Raw genomic sequence first — 18,830 nt, forward strand, 5'->3', positions numbered from 1 at the left:
GGTATAGACGGGTAATAATACATTATTATGGTATAGACGGGTAATAATACATTATCGTGGTATGGACAGGTAATAATACATTATCGTGGTATAGACGGGTAATAATACATTATCGTGGTATAGACAGGTAATAATACATTATCGTGGTATAGACATGTAATAATACATTATCATGGTATAGACAGGTAATAATACATTATCATGGTATGGACAGGTAATAATACATTATCGTGGTATAGACAGGTAATAATACATTATCGTGGTATAGACAGGTAGTGATACATTATCATGGTATAGACAGGTAATAATACATTATCATGGTATAGACAGGTAATAATACATTATCATGGTATAGACCGGTAATAATACATTATCATGTTATAGACAGGTAACAATACATTATCATGGTATAGACAGGTAATAATACATTATCATGGTATAGACAGGTAATAATACACTATCATGGTATAGACAGGTAATAATACATTATCATGGTATAGACCGGTAATAATACATTATCATGGTATAGACAGGTAATAATACATTAGCATGGTATAGACCGGTAATAATACATTATCATGTTATAGACAGGTAATAATACATTATCATGGTATAGACAGGTAATAATACATTATCATGGTATAGACAGGTAATAATACACTATCATGGTATAGACAGGTAATAATACATTATCATGGTATAGACCGGTAATAATACATTATCATGGTATAGACAGGTAATAATACATTATCATGGTATAGACAGGTAATAATACACTATCATGGTATAGACAGGTAATAATACACTATCATGGTATAGACAGGTAATAATACACTATAATGGTATAGACAGGTAATAATACATTATCATGGTATTATGGACAGGTAATAATACATTATCATGGTATAGACAGGTAATAATACATTATCACGGTATAGACAGGTAATAATACATTATCATGGTATAGACAGGTAATAATACATTATCATGGTATAGACAGGTAATAATACACTATCATGGTATAGACAGGTAATAATACACTATCATGGTATAGACAGGTAATAATACATTATCATGGTATAGACAGGTAATAATACACTATCATGGTATAGACAGGTAATAATACATTATCATGGTATAGACAGGTAATAACACACTATCGTGGTATAGACAGGTAATAATACATTATCATGGTATAGACAGGTAATAATACATTATGGTATTATGGACAGGTAATAATACATTATCGTGGTATAGACAGGTAATAATACATTATCATGGTATAAACAGGTAAGAATACATTATCATGGTATTTTGGACAGGTAATAATACATTATCATGGTATAGACAGGTAATAATACATTATCATGGTATTATGGACAGGTAATAATACATTATTATGGTATTATGGACAGGTAATAATACATTATTATGGTATTATGGACAGGTAATAATACATTATTATGGTATTATGGACAGGTAAAACATAAACTAATACTAAAGATGCCGATTGATTGGTTGTTGATGTTATTGAAGGTGGTGGAGGTTCCAGACCTAACTGTTGATGATGATGTTATTGAAGGTGGTGGAGGTTCCAGACCTAACTGTTGATGATGATGTTATTGAAGGTGGTGGAGGATCCAGACCTAACTGTTGATAATGATGTTATTGAAGGTGGTGGAGGATCCAGACCTAACTGTTGATGATGATGTTATTGAAGGTGGTGGAGGAGGTGGTGGTGGAGGAGGAGGTGGTGGAGGTTCCAGACCTAACTGTTGATGATGATGTTATTGAAGGTGGTGGAGGAGGTGGTGGTGGAGGAGGAGGTGGTGGAGGATCCAGACCTAACTGTTGATGATGATGTTATTGAAGGTGGTGGAGGAGGAGGTGGTGGAGGATCCAGACCTAACTGTTGATGATGATGTTATTGAAGGTGGTGGTGGAGGAGGAGGTGGTGGAGGAGGAGGTGGTGGAGGATCCAGACCTAACTGTTGATAATGATGTTATTGAAGGTGGTGGAGGATCCAGACCTAACTGTTGATGATGATGTTATTGAAGGTGGTGGAGGTTCCAGACCTAACTGTTGATAATGATGTTATTGAAGGTGGTGGAGGTTCCAGACCTAACTGTTGATGATGATGTTATTGAAGGTGGTGGTGGAGGAGGAGGTGGTGGAGGTTCCAGACCTGACGGCTGAGGTGGAGAAGACAGTGTCCCAGCAGGCCATCCAGCTGCTGGGGAAGGAGATGAGAGGGAAGGGCATCCCTGTGCCTTCACCCTGCCAGCCTGGTCCCCAACCTGAGACAGCCCTAACCCACACACTACACATGGAACGACTTCTCACTCCAAACCTAGTACTACTCCAGGAACCATCGCTACTCCTAGACCCCTCTCTCAGCCCAACCCTGGCCCAGGAACCATCACTACTCCTAGACCCCTCTCTCAGCCCAACCCTGGCCCAGGAACCATCACTACTCCTAGACCCCTCTCTCAGCCCAACCCTGGCCCAGGAACCATCACTACTCCTAGACCCCTCTCTCAGCCCAGCCCTGGCCCAGGAACCATCGCTACTCCTAGACCCCTCTCTCAGCCCAACCCTGGCCCAGGAACCATCACTACTCCTAGACCCCTCTCTCAGCCCAGCCCTGGCCCACCACCGAGTTCTGTGGAGCAACCAGGAGCTGGACCCTCTGTGGCAGCGGCAGAACAGGGTGGCAGCCTCCCTACTGAAGCCTCTGCAGCCGGGGAAACGATTGCTGAGCTACAGCGACTCAGCCCTGTATAAGCTAGACCCCAGACGAGACCCGGACCGGGAGCAGAACCAGGTCTGGAGCATCCCTCGCTGCAGCCCTCTGACCCAGCCCCAGCACCACCTAGCCTTAGCCTGGGATTCCCCCAGGTCCCCTAGCCTCCCTCCACAGCACCACCCCTTCTCCGTGGGAGAGCAGACGAGGGAGGAAAGGCGAGGAGGACAGGACAGGAGTTCTGAGGAGAAGGATCACCACCTGACCCAGAAGAACACGTCTCCTCTGTTCCAGAGGCGGGCGCAGCTCTGTGAGGGCAAGCGAAGTCTGTCCTTTGGGTTTGGGGATAGTCTGTCCAAGCCTTTAGGAGAAGAGCTGTCAGAGGGGAGGCCGTGGAGAGGAGATATGCCTGTGATGAGCCCTACAGGAGGAGAGGAATCTGTGTGTGGGGTAGACAGGGCTGGAGACAGAGAGGAACGGGAGGACAGAGAGGAACGGGAGGACAGAGAGGAACGGGAGGACAGAGAGAACGGAGAGGACAGGGAGAGGCTGACAGAACGCCCTGTCATCACCCTGTATGCTGAGCTGTCCCTGGAAGCTAGACGTTTGCTGGTGGCCAGAGCTCTGGCTTTTGGCCTGAAGGATGAAGATCTCCGCTACAAGGTCTCAGTGTGGCAGGTAAGACATGACAGTTCGACTGATGTGTGTATATAGTGGGAAGATATCGGAGGATATGACTGATGTGTATATATAGTGGGAAGATATCGGAGGATATGACTGATGTGTGTATATAGTGGGAAGATATCGGAGGATATGACTGATGTGTGTATATAGTGGGAAGATATCGGAGGATATGACTGATGTGTATATATAGTGGGAAGATATCGGAGGATATGACTGATGTGTGTATATAGTGGGAAGATATCGGAGGATATGACTGATGTGTGTATATAGTGGGAAGATATCGGAGGATATGACTGATGTGTGTATATAGTGGGAAGATATCGGAGGATATGACTGATGTGTATATATAGTGGGAAGATATCGGAGGATATGTGCACCCAGCTGTATCTAGTTTTTTTTGTAACTCTTTATTTGAGTTTCACATTCAGGGTTACATTGTGATTGGTGTTGACCAGACCTGGGGTTACATTGTGATTGGTGTTGACCAAGACCTGGGTTACATTGTGATTGGTGTTCACCAGACCTGGGGTCAAATACTATTTGAAATCTTTAAAAATACTTTCAGCGTTTGCTTTAGCCTGCCTGGAGCGCTAGCTTGGCAGGGTTTGAATTTGTGGGACTTTTCTATTGGTTCCATTGCAACAGGCAGCTCAATCAAACACAGATCAAGTATTTGAACCCAGGTCTGATGTAGACTACTGAAACATTAGTGTGTGGTCCTGCAGACAGAGCTGAACTCCAGAGAAGGCGCCTGGGAGAGGCTGAGTCTAGAGAGAGACCCTATGGTGCTGGCTGGTCTCATGTGGTCCTGGCTGGAGCAGCTCAAAGAGCCAATCATCTCCTCTCAGGATGTCCAGGCCCTGTGCCAAAACAACTACAACTCTCAGCATGCACTCAACTCTCTGGAGAAGGTATGATGATGTCATATACAGTGCCTTCGGAAAGTATTCAGACCCCTTGACTTTTTCCATATTTTGTTACGTTACAGCCTTATTCTAAAATGGATTAAATAAATAAAAATCCTCAGCAATCTACACACAATACCCCATAATGACAAAGCAAAAACAGGTTTGTAGAATTTTTTGTAAATGTATTAAAAATTAAAAACAGAAATACCTTATTTACATAAGTATTTAGACCCTTTGCTATGAGACTCTAAATTGAGCTCAGGTGCATCCTGTTTCCATTGATCATCCTTGAGATGTTTCTACAATTTGATTGGACATGATTTGGAAAGGCACACACCTGTCTATATAAGGTCCCACAGTTGACTGTGCATGTCAGAGCAAAAACCAAGCCATCAGGTCGAAGGAATTGTCCGTAGAGCTCCGAGACAGGATTGTGTCGAGGCACAGATCTGTGGAAGGGTACCAAAAAATGACTGCAACATTGAAGGTCCCCAAGAACACAGTGGCCTTCATCATTCTTAAAGGGAATAAGTTTGGAACCACCAAGACTCTTCCTAGAGCTGGCTGCCCGGCCAAACTGAGCAATTGGGTGACCAAGATCCCGATGGTCACTCTGACAGAGCTCCAGAGTTCCTCTGTGGAGATGGGAGAACCTTCCAGAACCTCTGCAGCACTCCACCAATCAGGCCTTTATGGTAGAGTGGCCAGACGGAAGCCACTCCTCAGTAAAAGGCACAGGACAGCCCGCTTGGAGTTTGCCAAAAGGCTCCTAAAGGACTCTCAGACCATGAGAAACAAGACTCTCTGATCTGATGAAAACAAGATTGAACTCTTTGGCCTGAATGCCAAACGTCACGTCTGGAGGAAACCTGACACCATCCCTACGGTGAAGCATGGTGGTGGCAGCATCATGCTGTGGGGATGTTTTTCAGCGGCAGGGACTGGGAGACTAGACAGGATCGAGGGAAAGATGAACGGAGCAAAGTACAGAGAGATCCTTGATGAAAACCTGCTCCAGAGCGCTCAGGACCTCAGACTGGGGCGAAGGATCACCTTCCAACAGGACAACAACCCTAAGCACACAGCCAAGACAATGCAGGAGTGTATATTATGTGTATAATATATATATATATATATATATATATATATATATATATATATATATATATATACAGTGGGGGAAAAAAGTATTTAGTCAGCCACCAATTGTGCAAGTTCTCCCACTTAAAAAGATGAGAGAGGCCTGTAATTTTCATCATAGGTACACGTCAACTATGACAGACAAAATGAGAAAAGAAAATCCAGAAAATCACATTGTAGGATTTTTTATGCATTTATTTGCAAATTATGGTGGAAAATAAGTATTTGGTCACCTACAAACAAGCAAGATTTCTGGCTCTCACAGACCTGTAACTTCTTCTTTAAGAGGCTCCTCTGTCCTCCACTCGTTACCTGTATTAATGGCACCTGTTTGAACTTGTTATCAGTATAAAAGACACCTGTCCACAACCTCAAACAGTCACACTCCAAACTCCACTATGGCCAAGACCAAAGAGCTGTCAAAGGACACCAGAAACAAAATTGTAGACCTGCACCAGGCTGGGAAGACTGAATCTGCAATAGGTAAGCAGCTTGGTTTGAAGAAATCAACTGTGGGAGCAAGTATTAGGAAATGGAAGACATACAAGACCACTGGTAATCTCCCTCGATCTGGGGCTCCACGCAAGATCTCACCCCGTGGGGTCAAAATGATCACAAGAACGGTGAGCAAAAGTCCCAGAACCACACAGGGGGACCTAGTGAATGACCTGCAGAGAGCTGGGACCAAAGTAACAAAGCCTACCATCAGTAACACACTACGCCGCCAGGGACTCAAATCCTGCAGTGCCAGACGTGTCCCCCTGCTTAAGCCAGTACATGTCCAGGCCCGTCTGAAGTTTGCTAGAGTGCATTTGGATGATCCAGAAGAGGATTGGGAGAATGTCATATGGTCAGATGAAACCAAAATATAACTTTTTGGTAAAAACTCAACTCGTCGTGTTTGGAGGACAAAGAATGCTGAGTTGCATCCAAACACCATACATACTGTGAAGCATGGGGGTGGAAACATCATGCTTTGGGGCTGTTTTTCTGCAAAGGGACCAGTACGACTGATCCGTGTAAAGGAAAGAATGAATGGGGCCATGTATCGTGAGATTTTGAGTGAAAACCTCCTTCCATCAGCAAGGGCATTGAAGATGAAACGTGGCTGGGTCTTTCAGCATGACAATGATCCCAAACACACCGCCCGGGCAACGAAGGAGTGGCTTCGTAAGAAGCATTTCAAGGTCCTGGAGTGGCCTAGCCAGTCTCCAGATCTCAACCCCATAGAAAATCTTTGGAGGGAGTTGAAAGTCTGTGTTGCCCAGCGACAGCCCCAAAACATCACTGCTCTAGAGGAGATCTGCATGGAGGAATGGGCCAAAATACCAGCAACACTGTGTGAAAACCTTGTGAAGACTTACAGAAAACGTTTGACCTGTGTCATTGCCAACAAAGGGTATATAACAAAGTATTGAGAAACTTTTGTTATTGACCAAATACTTATTTTCCACCATAATTTGCAAATAAATTCATAAAAAATCCTACAATGTGATTTTCTGGAGAAAAAAAATCTCATTTTGTCTGTCATATTTGACGAGTACCTATGATGAAAATTACAGGCCTCTCTCATCTTTTTAAGTGGGAGAACATACACAATTGGTGGCTGACTAAATACTTTTTTTCCCCACTGTATATATATTTGTTACAATTTCTAAAAAACAGTTTTTGTTTTGTCATTATGGATTATTGTGTGTAGATTGATGAGGGAAAAAAACTATTTAATCAATTTTAGAATAAGGCTGTAACGTAACAAAATGTGGAAAAAGTCAAGGAGTCTGAATACTTTACGAAGGCACTGTAGAAGAAGGGAGAAGGCAATACTGTTATACCATAAAACCAATATTGTTATGTCGATTATACCGGCTACTATGGGTTATCACATGGTTACTATGGGTTATCACATGGTTACTATGGGTTATCACATGGTTACTATGGGTTATCACATGGTTACTATGGGTTATCACTTGGTTACTATGGGTTATCACGTAGTTAATATGGGTTATCATGTTGTTAATATGGGTTATCACGTAGTTAATATGGGTTATCACGTAGTTAATATGGGTTATCACGTTGTTAATATGGGTTATCACACAACCAGTAAAATAAATAAGAAATGATATATGCTATGCCATTTAGCCGACTTGGGAGGATTGTAATATATAATCATTATAGAATATAACAATGGATGCCATTTAGCAGACTTTTATCCAAAATGATTTAGTCATGCGTGCATACATTTAACATATTGGTGGTCCCAGGAATCGAACCCACTACCCTGGTGTTACAAGCGCCATGCTCTACCAACTGAGCTACAAAGGACAAGGTTATTGTGTGGTTAAGGTAACCTTTCGACTATTCCTTCCTCCCCAGGTCACGTGATATATAATACAATTATAGGTAGGGTTGAAAGATTCCAGTAACTTTCCCAAATTCTTTGATTTTTCAGAAAGTCCCAGAATCAGGAGGGAAATAAACAGGAAATCCAGAATCCTCCATCCTGGGAAGAGTTTTGCAACCCTAATTCTAGGTCTGTTGTTGATTGTCCTCCTCCAGAGCCACAGACTGACCCTGCTCTGCATCCTGGACTGTGCTGCCCATCTGCTGGCCTTACCTGACAAGGTGGAAGCTGACTTCCTCCATCACACCATCAAGGTCTTCACTAAGGTAAGGGTTAGGGTTAGAGTACTGGACAGCAAGGGCAGGTGAACAACTAGCCCTGTTATTCAGAATGAGAAAGCCATGTTCAGGTTCTGATCAGCCCCTACACCCAAACGAGGGCATTGCGTTCATCCACCTCTGGCCTGCTGGCTCCCCTTCCTCTGCGGAAGCACAGTTCCCGCTCAGCCCAGTCAAAACTGTTCGCTGCTCTGGCACCCCAATGGTGGAACAAGCTCCCTCACGACGCCAGGACAGCGGAGTCACTGACCACCTTCCGGAGACACTTGAAACCCCACCTCTTTAAGGAATACCTGGGATAGGATAAAGTAATCATTCTACCCCCCCTTACCCCACCCCCCCAACAACAAAAACAATTATTATTGTAAAGTGGTTATCCCACTGGCTATAAGGTGAATGCACCAATTTGTAAGTCACTCTGGATAAGAGCGTCTGCTAAATGATGTAAATGTAAATGTGGTTATGTCCCAAATGGCACCCTATTTTCTAAATAGTGCACTACTTTGGCCAGAGCACAGAGCCCTATGGCTCCTGGTCTTTAAGGTACACTACATAGGGAACAGATCCATTACTAGCATTGGTGTGATGCAGTGTGTTCCCTCCCCCAGATCCCCTCAGAGAGTGACCATGTTCTACATGTCTTATCCCCCAGATCCCCTCCTCCTCAGAGTGACCATGTTCTATATGTCTTATCCCCCAGATCCCCTCCTCCTCAGAGTGACCATGTTCTACATGTCTTATCCCCCAGATCCCCTCCTCCTCAGAGTGACCATGTTCTATTTGTGTTATCCCCCAGATCCCCTCAGAGAGTGACCATGTTCTATATGTCTTATCCCCCAGATATCCCCAGAGAGTGACCATGTTCTATATGTCTTATCCCCCAGATATCCCCAGAGAGTGACCATGTTCTATATGTCTTATCCCCCAGATATCCCCAGAGAGTGACCATGTTCTATATGTCTTATCCCCCAGATCCCCTCAGAGAGTGACCATGTTCTATATGTCTTATCCCCCAGATATCCCCAGAGAGTGACCATGTTCTATATGTCTTATCCCCCAGATCCCCTCAGAGAGTGACCATGTTCTATTTGTCTTATCCCCCAGATATCCCCAGAGAGTGACCATGTTCTATATGTCTTATCCCCCAGATATCCCCAGAGAGTGACCATGTTCTATTTGTGTTATCCCCCAGATATCCCCAGAGAGTGACCATGTTCTATATGTCTTATCCCCCAGATATCCCCAGAAAGTGACCATGTTCTATATGTCTTATCCCCCAGATATCCCCAGAGAGTGACCATGTTCTATATGTCTTATCCCCCAGATATCCCCAGAGAGTGACCATGTTCTATATGTCTTATCCCCCAGATATCCCCAGAGAGTGACCATGTTCTATATGTCTTATCCCCAGAGAGTGACCATGTTCTATATGTCTTATCCCCCAGATCCCCTCAGAGAGTGACCATGTTCTATATGTCTTATCCCCCAGATATCCCCAGAGAGTGACCATGTTCTATATGTCTTATCCCCCAGATCCCCTCAGAGAGTGACCATGTTCTATTTGTCTTATCCCCCAGATATCCCCAGAGAGTGACCATGTTCTATATGTCTTATCCCCCAGATATCCCCAGAGAGTGACCATGTTCTATTTGTGTTATCCCCCAGATATCCCCAGAGAGTGACCATGTTCTATTTGTGTTATCCCCCAGATATCCCCAGAGAGTGACCATGTTCTATTTGTCTTATCCTCCAGATATCCCCAGAGAGTGACCATGTTCTATTTGTGTTATCCCCCAGATATCCCCAGAGAGTGACCATGTTCTATTTGTCTTATCCTCCAGATATCCCCAGAGTGACCATGTTCTATATGTCTTATCCCCCAGATATCCCCAGAGAGTGACCATGTTCTATATGTCTTATCCCCCAGATATCCCCAGAGAGTGACCATGTTCTATATGTCTTATCCCCCAGATATCCCCAGAGAGTGACCATGTTCTATTTGTGTTATCCCCCAGATATCCCCAGAGAGTGACCATGTTCTATTTGTGTTATCCCCCAGATATCCCCAGAGAGTGACCATGTTCTATTTGTGTTATCCCCCAGATATCCCCAGAGAGTGACCATGTTCTATATGTCTTATCCCCCAGATCCCCTCAGAGTGACCATGTTCTATATGTCTTATCCCCCAGATCCCCTCCTCCTCAGAGAGTGACCATGTTCTATATGTCTTATCCCCCAGATATCCCCAGAGAGTGACCATGTTCTATTTGTGTTATCCCCCAGATATCCCCAGAGAGTGACCATGTTCTATATGTCTTATCCCCCAGATATCCCCAGAGAGTGACCATGTTCTATATGTCTTATCCCCCAGATATCCCCAGAGAGTGACCATGTTCTATATGTCTTATCCCCCAGATCCCCTCAGAGAGTGACCATGTTCTATATGTCTTATCCCCCAGATCCCCTCAGAGAGTGACCATGTTCTATATGTCTTATCCCCCAGATATCCCCAGAGAGTGACCATGTTCTATATGTCTTATCCCCCAGATCCCCTCAGAGAGTGACCATGTTCTATTTGTCTTATCCCCCAGATATCCCCAGAGAGTGACCATGTTCTATATGTCTTATCCCCCAGATATCACCAGAGAGTGACCATGTTCTATTTGTGTTATCCCCCAGATATCCCCAGAGAGTGACCATGTTCTATTTGTGTTATCCCCCAGATATCCCCAGAGTGACCATGTTCTATTTGTGTTATCCCCCAGATATCCCCAGAGAGTGACCATGTTCTATTTGTCTTATCCTCCAGATATCCCCAGAGAGTGACCATGTTCTATATGTCTTATCCCCCAGATATCCCCAGAGAGTGACCATGTTCTATATGTCTTATCCCCCAGATATCCCCAGAGAGTGACCATGTTCTATTTGTGTTATCCCCCAGATATCCCCAGAGAGTGACCATGTTCTATTTGTGTTATCCCCCAGATATCCCCAGAGAGTGACCATGTTCTATTTGTGTTATCCCCCAGATATCCCCAGAGAGTGACCATGTTCTATTTGTGTTATCCCCCAGATATCCACAGAGAGTGACCATGTTCTATTTGTCTTATCCTCCAGATATCCCCAGAGAGTGACCATGTTCTATTTGTGTTATCCCCCAGATATCCCCAGAGAGTGACCATGTTCTATTTGTGTTATCCCCCAGATATCCCCAGAGAGTGACCATGTTCTATTTGTCTTATCCTCCAGATATCCCCAGAGAGTGACCATGTTCTATATGTCTTATCCCCCAGATCCCCTCAGAGAGTGACCATGTTCTATTTGTCTTATCCCCCAGATATCCCCAGAGAGTGACCATGTTCTATATGTCTTATCCCCCAGATCCCCTCAGAGAGTGACCATGTTCTATATGTCTTATCCCCCAGATATCCCCAGAGAGTGACCATGTTCTATATGTCTTATCCCCCAGATATCCCCAGAGAGTGACCATGTTCTATATGTCTTATCCCCCAGATATCCCCAGAGAGTGACCATGTTCTATTTGTCTTATCCCCCAGATATCCCCAGAGAGTGACCATGTTCTATTTGTCTTATCCTCCAGATATCCCCAGAGAGTGACCATGTTCTATATGTCTTATCCCCCAGATATCCCCAGAGAGTGACCATGTTCTATTTGTGTTATCCTCCAGATATCCCCAGAGAGTGACCATGTTCTATATATCTTATCCCCCAGATATCCCCAGAGAGTGACCATGTTCTATATGTCTTATCCCCCAGATCCCCTCAGAGAGTGACCATGTTCTATATGTCTTATCCCCCAGATCCCCTCCTCCTCAGAGAGTGACCATGTTCTATTTGTCTTATCCCCCAGATATCCACAGAGAGTGACCATGTTCTATTTGTGTTATCATCCAGATATCCCCAGAGAGTGACCATGTTCTATATGTCTTATCCCCCAGATATCCCCAGAGAGTGACCATGTTCTATATGTCTTATCCCCCAGATATCCCCAGAGAGTGACCATGTTCTATTTGTGTTATCCCCCAGATATCCCCAGAGAGTGACCATGTTCTATATGTCTTATCCCCCAGATATCCCCAGAGAGTGACCATGTTCTATATGTCTTATCCCCCAGATATCCCCAGAGAGTGACCATGTTCTATATGTCTTATCCCCCAGATCCCCTCAGAGAGTGACCATGTTCTATTTGTCTTATCCCCCAGATATCCCCAGAGAGTGACCATGTTCTATATGTCTTATCCCCCAGATATCCCCAGAGAGTGACCATGTTCTATATGTCTTATCCCCCAGATATCCCCAGAGAGTGACCATGTTCTATATGTCTTATCCCCCAGATCCCCTCAGAGAGTGACCATGTTCTATTTGTCTTATCCCCCAGATATCCCCAGAGAGTGACCATGTTCTATATGTCTTATCCCCCAGATATCCCCAGAGAGTGACCATGTTCTATATGTCTTATCCCCCAGATATCCCCAGAGAGTGACCATGTTCTATATGTCTTATCCCCCAGATATCCCCAGAGAGTGACCATGTTCTACACCAGACACTGATAGCCATCCTGACTCCCGTCCTGCACCAGCTGAGAGAGAGAGCAGAGGGGGAGATGGAGACTACCAACCACTCCTCCTGATGTTCCCTCAGACCTCCTGCCTCTTCTCCTCCCTCCTCTCCCCCCTCCTCCCCTGTTCTTTGCTTCCAGTTTAACCCAGCTCCGTTCTGACTAGCTAACCTCCTCCCTCCTCTCCTCTCCTCACCTCCACCTCCTTCTCTGTCCTGACCCCACGTTAACCCAGTTCTGTTCTGACTAGCTAACCTCCTCCCCCTCTTTCTCTCTTCTGCCCCCACCCAAAAACTATCTTCTGGTATTTGTTTCGTTAGTCCATTGTTGACATAGTCTCAAACTGTTTTGCTTGTCAGCAAACAAGTTTTTAAGAGACGTAAATGTATCAAATGGGGGTAATTTCTGTATTTTGAAAGTTACATATCTTGAAAACTTGATTGCTGACAAGCAAAATAGTTTTGGGACTATGTCAACAATGGACTAATGAAACAAATACCAGAAGATTTTGGGTGGAGTTTTCCTTTAACCGAGCTCTGTCCTGACTAGCTAACTGCTGCGCGGTGGTCTGTTACCAAGCTTTCGATTAAATAATAATAATAATGTTGTACGACAACGTGATGTGATTTCAGCATCGAGGTTTATTTTTGTTTGTTTGAAGCTATTTCTGACTGTTTGTTTTTTTTATCAAAAAACTGCCATACTGTGTTGATGTGCCAGGTATTATCTGTTATATACTCTGTTCTCTGTTATATACTCTGTTCTCTGTTATATACTCTGTTCTCTGTTATATACTCTGTTCTACTACTGTAGGTGTTGCTCTAGAAATGGATGTTACACCTCTGTTCATAGATTGTGTCCCAAATTACACCCTATTCCCTATATAGTGCACTACTTTAGACCAGGGCCCTATGACACCCTATTCCCTATATAGTGCACTACTTTAGACCAGAGCCCTATGACACCCTATTCCCTATATAGTGCACTACTTTAGACCAGAGCCCTATGACACCCTATTCCCTATATAGTGCACTACTTTAGACCAGAGCCCTATGACACCCTATTCCCTATATAGTACACTACTTTAGACCAGAGCCCTATGACACCCTATTCCCTATATAGTGCACTACTTTAGACCAGAGCCCTATGGCACCCTATTCCCTATATAGTGCACTACTTTAGACCAGAGCCACATGACACCCTATTCCCTATATAGTGCACTACTTTAGACCAGAGCCCTATGACACCCTATTCCCTATATAGTGCACTACTTTAGACCAGAGCCACATGACACCCTATTCCCTATATAGTGCACTACTTTAGACCAGAGCCCTATGGCACCCTATTCCCTATATAGTGCACTACTTTAGACCAGAGCCACATGACACCCTATTCCCTATATAGTGCACTACTTTAGACCAGAGCCCTATGACACCCTATTCCCTATATAGTACACTACTTTAGACCAGAGCCCTATGACACCCTATTCCCTATATAGTGCACTACTTTAGACCAGAGCCCTATGACACCCTATTCCCTATATAGAACACTACTTTAGACCAGAGCCCTATGGCACCCTATTCCCTATATAGTGCACTACTTTAGACCAGAGCCCTATGACACCCTATTCCCTATATAGTGCACTACTTTAGACCAGAGCCCTATGACACCCTATTCCCTTTATAGTACACTACTTTAGACCAGAGCCCTATGACACCCTATTCCCTATATAGTGCACTACTTTAGACCAGAGCCCTATGACACCCTATTCCCTATATAGTGCACTACTTTAGACCAGAGCCCTATGACACCCTATTCCCTATATAGTGCACTACTTTAGACCAGAGCCCTATGACACCCTATTCCCTATATAGTGCACTACTTTAGACCAGAGCCCTATGACACCCTATTCCCTATATAGAACACTACTTTAGACCAGAGCCCTATGGCACCCTATTCCCTATATAGTACACTACTTTAGACCAGAGCCCTATGACACCCTATTCCCTATATAGTGCACTACTTTTGACCAGAGCCCTATGACACCCTATTCCCTATATAGTGCACTACTTTAGACCAGAGCCCTATGACACCCTGTTCCCTATATAGTGCACTCCTTTAGACCAGAGCCCTATGGCACCCTATTCCCTATATAGTGCACTACTTTAGACCAGAGCCCTATGGCACCCTATTCCCTATATAGTGCACTACTTTAGACCAGAGCCCTATGGCACCCTATTCCCTATATAGTGCACTACTTTAGACCAGAGCCCTATGGCACCCTATTCCCTATATAGTGCACTACTTTAGACCATGGCCCTATGGCACCCTATTCCCTATATAGTGCACTACTTTAGACCAGAGCCCTATGACACCCTATTCCCTATATAGTGCACTACTTTAGACCAGACCCCTATGACACCCTATTCCCTATATAGTGCACTACTTTAGACCAGAGCCCTATGGCAGCCTATTCCCTATATAGTGCACTACTTTAGACCAGAGCCCTATGACACCCTATTCCCTATATAGTGCACTACTTTAGACCAGACCCCTATGACACCCTATTCCCTATATAGTGCACTACTTTAGACCAGAGCCCTATGACACCCTATTCCCTATATAGTGCACTACTTTAGACCAGAGCCCTATGACACCCTATTCCCTATATAGTGCACTACTTTAGACCAGAGCCCTATGACACCCTATTCCCTATATAGTGCACTACTTTAGACCAGAGCCCTATGACACCCTATTCCCTATATAGTGCACTACTTTAGACCAGAGCCCTATGGGTCCTTGTCAAAAGTACGTAGTGCACTAGATAGGGAATAGGGTGTCGGTCGGTACGTTGCTTTTTGTCAGCAATGACTGGAAAGTGAATCCTCATGAAATGAATGTAAATGTTATTTTATTTCAGTGAAGAATTGAACCGCTGCTTTGCTCAGCTCGCTCTCGGAGCTGAGGATGAGGAAATAAAACACATTTTATTTCATTTGAACCAAAATATGTTTTCACTGTCTAAAACTGTACGATGTCTTATTTATTGAACTTCTCACTTGAATAGAAAAACATAATGAAACACAGGATGTGTCTCAAACAGCACCCTAGTCCCTATATAGTGCTGTGGGCTCGGGTCTAAAGTAGTGCACTATATAGGGAATAGGGTGCCATTTGGGATGCATGCAAATAAAATGCAAAACTTGCTATGTTAATTAGTAAATTTCTTAGCTAGATTAAAATGCAACTTAAAATGTTATTTCTATCGTAAGTAATGCAAACTAGCTGGCCACAGTGATTGTGATTCTAAAGCAATACTGTAATTATTGTCCTTATCTTAAATAATACACCAAAAACACCTGACTGACACATGAGAAAACAATGTACTGTATAATATGTCATTCCCACTGGGCACAGACGTCAATTCAACGTCTATTCCACGTTGATTCAACGTAATGTCATTGAAATGACGCGGAAACAACGTTGATTCCACCAGTGTGTGTCCAGTGGGTCAGGACCTCCTGCCTCCAACCACGTCTGCATTTCAACGCTAAATGCTCTCTGCCTCAACTACTATAATGGCCTGATATGGTGATCTGTAATACTCTGCTGTGAGTCTGTAATGGCCTGATATGGTGATCTGTAATACTCTGCTGTGAGTCTATAATGGCCTGATATGGTGATCTGTAATACTCTGCTGTGAGTCTATAATGGCCTGATATGGTGATCTGTAATACTCTGCTGTGAGTCTGTAATGTTTTCTCTAAAGGAAACCCCGTAGCCGCTAAGACTGCTCTGACCTCGCTGACTGGATTTACATCCCAAATGGCACCCTATTCCCTATATAGTGCACTACGTCAGTACCAAAAGTAGTGTACTATATATGGAAAAAGGAGTGCTGTTTGGGATGCAGACCCGGGAGACAACATAAAGACAACGTAATGTCAACGTAATGTAGGTCTGTTGGATGGTCCGGTGGCCCACTGCAGACATGTAACACTGACAGAACTGAACTGACTGAAGCGCTGCAGTTTAACTAAGGGATGGGAGCTCCAGTTTAACTAAGGGATGGGAGCTCCAGTTTAACTAAGGGATGGGAGCTCCAGTTTAACTAAGGGATGGGAGCTCCAGTTTAACTAAGGGATGGGAGCTCCAGTTTAACTAAGGGATGGGAGCTGCAGTTTAACTAAGGGATGGGAGCTCCAGTTTAACTAAGGGATGGGAGCTCCAGTTTAACTAAGGGATGGGAGCTCCAGTTTAACTAAGGGATGTAAACTCCAGTTTAACTAAGGGATGGGAGCTCCAGTTTAACTAAGGGATGGGAGCTCCAGTTTAACTAAGGGATGGGAGCTGCAGTTTAACTAAGGGATGGGAGCTCCAGTTTAACTAAGGGATGGGAGCTCCAGTTTAACTAAGGGATGGGAGCTGCAGTTTAACTAAGGGATGGGAGCTCCAGTTTAACTAAGGGATGGGAGCTCCAGTTTAACTAAGGGATGGGAGCTCCAGTTTAACTAAGGGATGGGAGCTCCAGTTTAACTAAGGGATGGGAGCTCCAGTTTAACTAAGGGATGGGAGCTCCAGTTTAACTAAGGGATGGGAGCTCCAGTTTAACTAAGGGATGGGAGCTCCAGTTTAACTAAGGGATGGGAGCTCCAGTTTAACTAAGGGATGTAAACTCCAGTTTAACTAAGGGATGGGAGCTCCAGTTTAACTAAGGGATGGGAGCTCCAGTTTAACTAAGGGATGGGAGCTGCAGTTTAACTAAGGGATGGGAGCTCCAGTTTAACTAAGGGATGGGAGCTCCAGTTTAACTAAGGGATGGGAGCTGCAGTTTAACTAAGGGATGGGAGCTGCAGTTTAACTAAGGGATGGGAGCTCCAGTTTAACTAAGGGATGGGAGCTGCAGTTTAACTAAGGGATGGGAGCTCCAGTTTAACTAAGGGATGGGAGCTCCAGTTTAACTAAGGGATGGGAGCTCCAGTTTAACTAAGGGATGGGAGCTCCAGTTTAACTAAGGGATGGGAGCTCCAGTTTAACTAAGGGATGGGAGCTCCAGTTTAACTAAGGGATGGGAGCTCCAGTTTAACTAAGGGATGGGAGCTCCAGTTTAACTAAGGGATGGGAGCTCCAGTTTAACTAAGGGATGGGAGCTCCAGTTTAACTAAGGGATGGGAGCTCCAGTTTAACTAAGGGATGGGAGCTCCAGTTTAACTAAGGGATGGGAGCTCCAGTTTAACTAAGGGATGGGAGCTGCAGTTTAACTAAGGGATGGGAGCTCCAGTTTAACTAAGGGATGGGAGCTGCAGTTTAACTAAGGGATGGGAGCTCCAGTTTAACTAAGGGATGGGAGCTGCAGTTTAACTAAGGGATGGGAGCTCCAGTTTAACTAAGGGATGTAAACTCCAGTTTAACTAAGGGATGGGAGCTGCAGCTTAACTAAGGGATGTAAACTCCAGTTTAACTAAGGGATGTAAACTCCAGTTTAACTAAGGGATGAGAGCTCCAGTTTAACTAAGGGATGGGAGCTCCAGTTTAACTAAGGGATGGGAGCTGCAGTTTAACTAAGGGATGGGAGCTCCAGTTTAACTAAGGGATGTAAACTCCAGTTTAACTAAGGGATGTAAACTCCAGTTTAACTAAGGGATGGGAGCTGCAGTTTAACTAAGGGATGGGAGCGGCAGCTTAATTAAAAGGGATTGTGATTTCAGATGTATGTTGTAGAAACGTTGTACTGTCTAACTGTTCAAGAAGCACAATTTTTTCATTGTTACATTCCTTATGAATAAATTAAATGTGCTTAACATGTGATGCTGCGTGTCGACTCAAGTCATTTCACGCTGGCTGATTGTATTAAAAAGAGGCTTTATTGTGGCCCAATCGTAGTGCACTACTTAGGGAATAGGGTTTCCATTGGGGACACACATAAGTACAGTCTAATGTCTAACCCCTGGCAAAATATCTAGACAATGGTGTGTTGCTAGGAAACCATTATATTTCAATCGAATTAGAATGACTCAATAATTGAATTCTATAATTCTATAATTCTATGGATGTTATAATCATAATGTGGCTATGAGTGACAGGCATGTTCCGGAA

General features: G+C 44.0%; 1 protein-coding gene across 1 annotated transcript in view; it reads left to right on the plus strand.

The window, feature by feature from the left end:
- ptpdc1a (protein tyrosine phosphatase domain containing 1a) overlaps positions 1-18,536 on the plus strand; it is a 138,792-nt gene extending 120,256 nt beyond the window's left edge. Inside the window, 6 exon segments of the mRNA XM_084167146.1 lie at positions 2,151-2,316; positions 2,319-2,586; positions 2,588-3,422; positions 4,154-4,339; positions 8,033-8,143; positions 12,687-18,536. Coding sequence (XP_084023272.1) covers positions 2,151-2,316; positions 2,319-2,586; positions 2,588-3,422; positions 4,154-4,339; positions 8,033-8,143; positions 12,687-12,806 — 1,686 coding nt within the window. The 3' untranslated portion in view covers positions 12,807-18,536.
- Positions 18,537-18,830: the final 294 nt, after the last annotated feature.

Source organism: Coregonus lavaretus, assembly GCF_964263955.1.
Source record: "Coregonus lavaretus genome assembly, chromosome: 8".
NCBI classification, from domain to species: Eukaryota; Metazoa; Chordata; class Actinopteri; order Salmoniformes; family Salmonidae; genus Coregonus; species Coregonus lavaretus.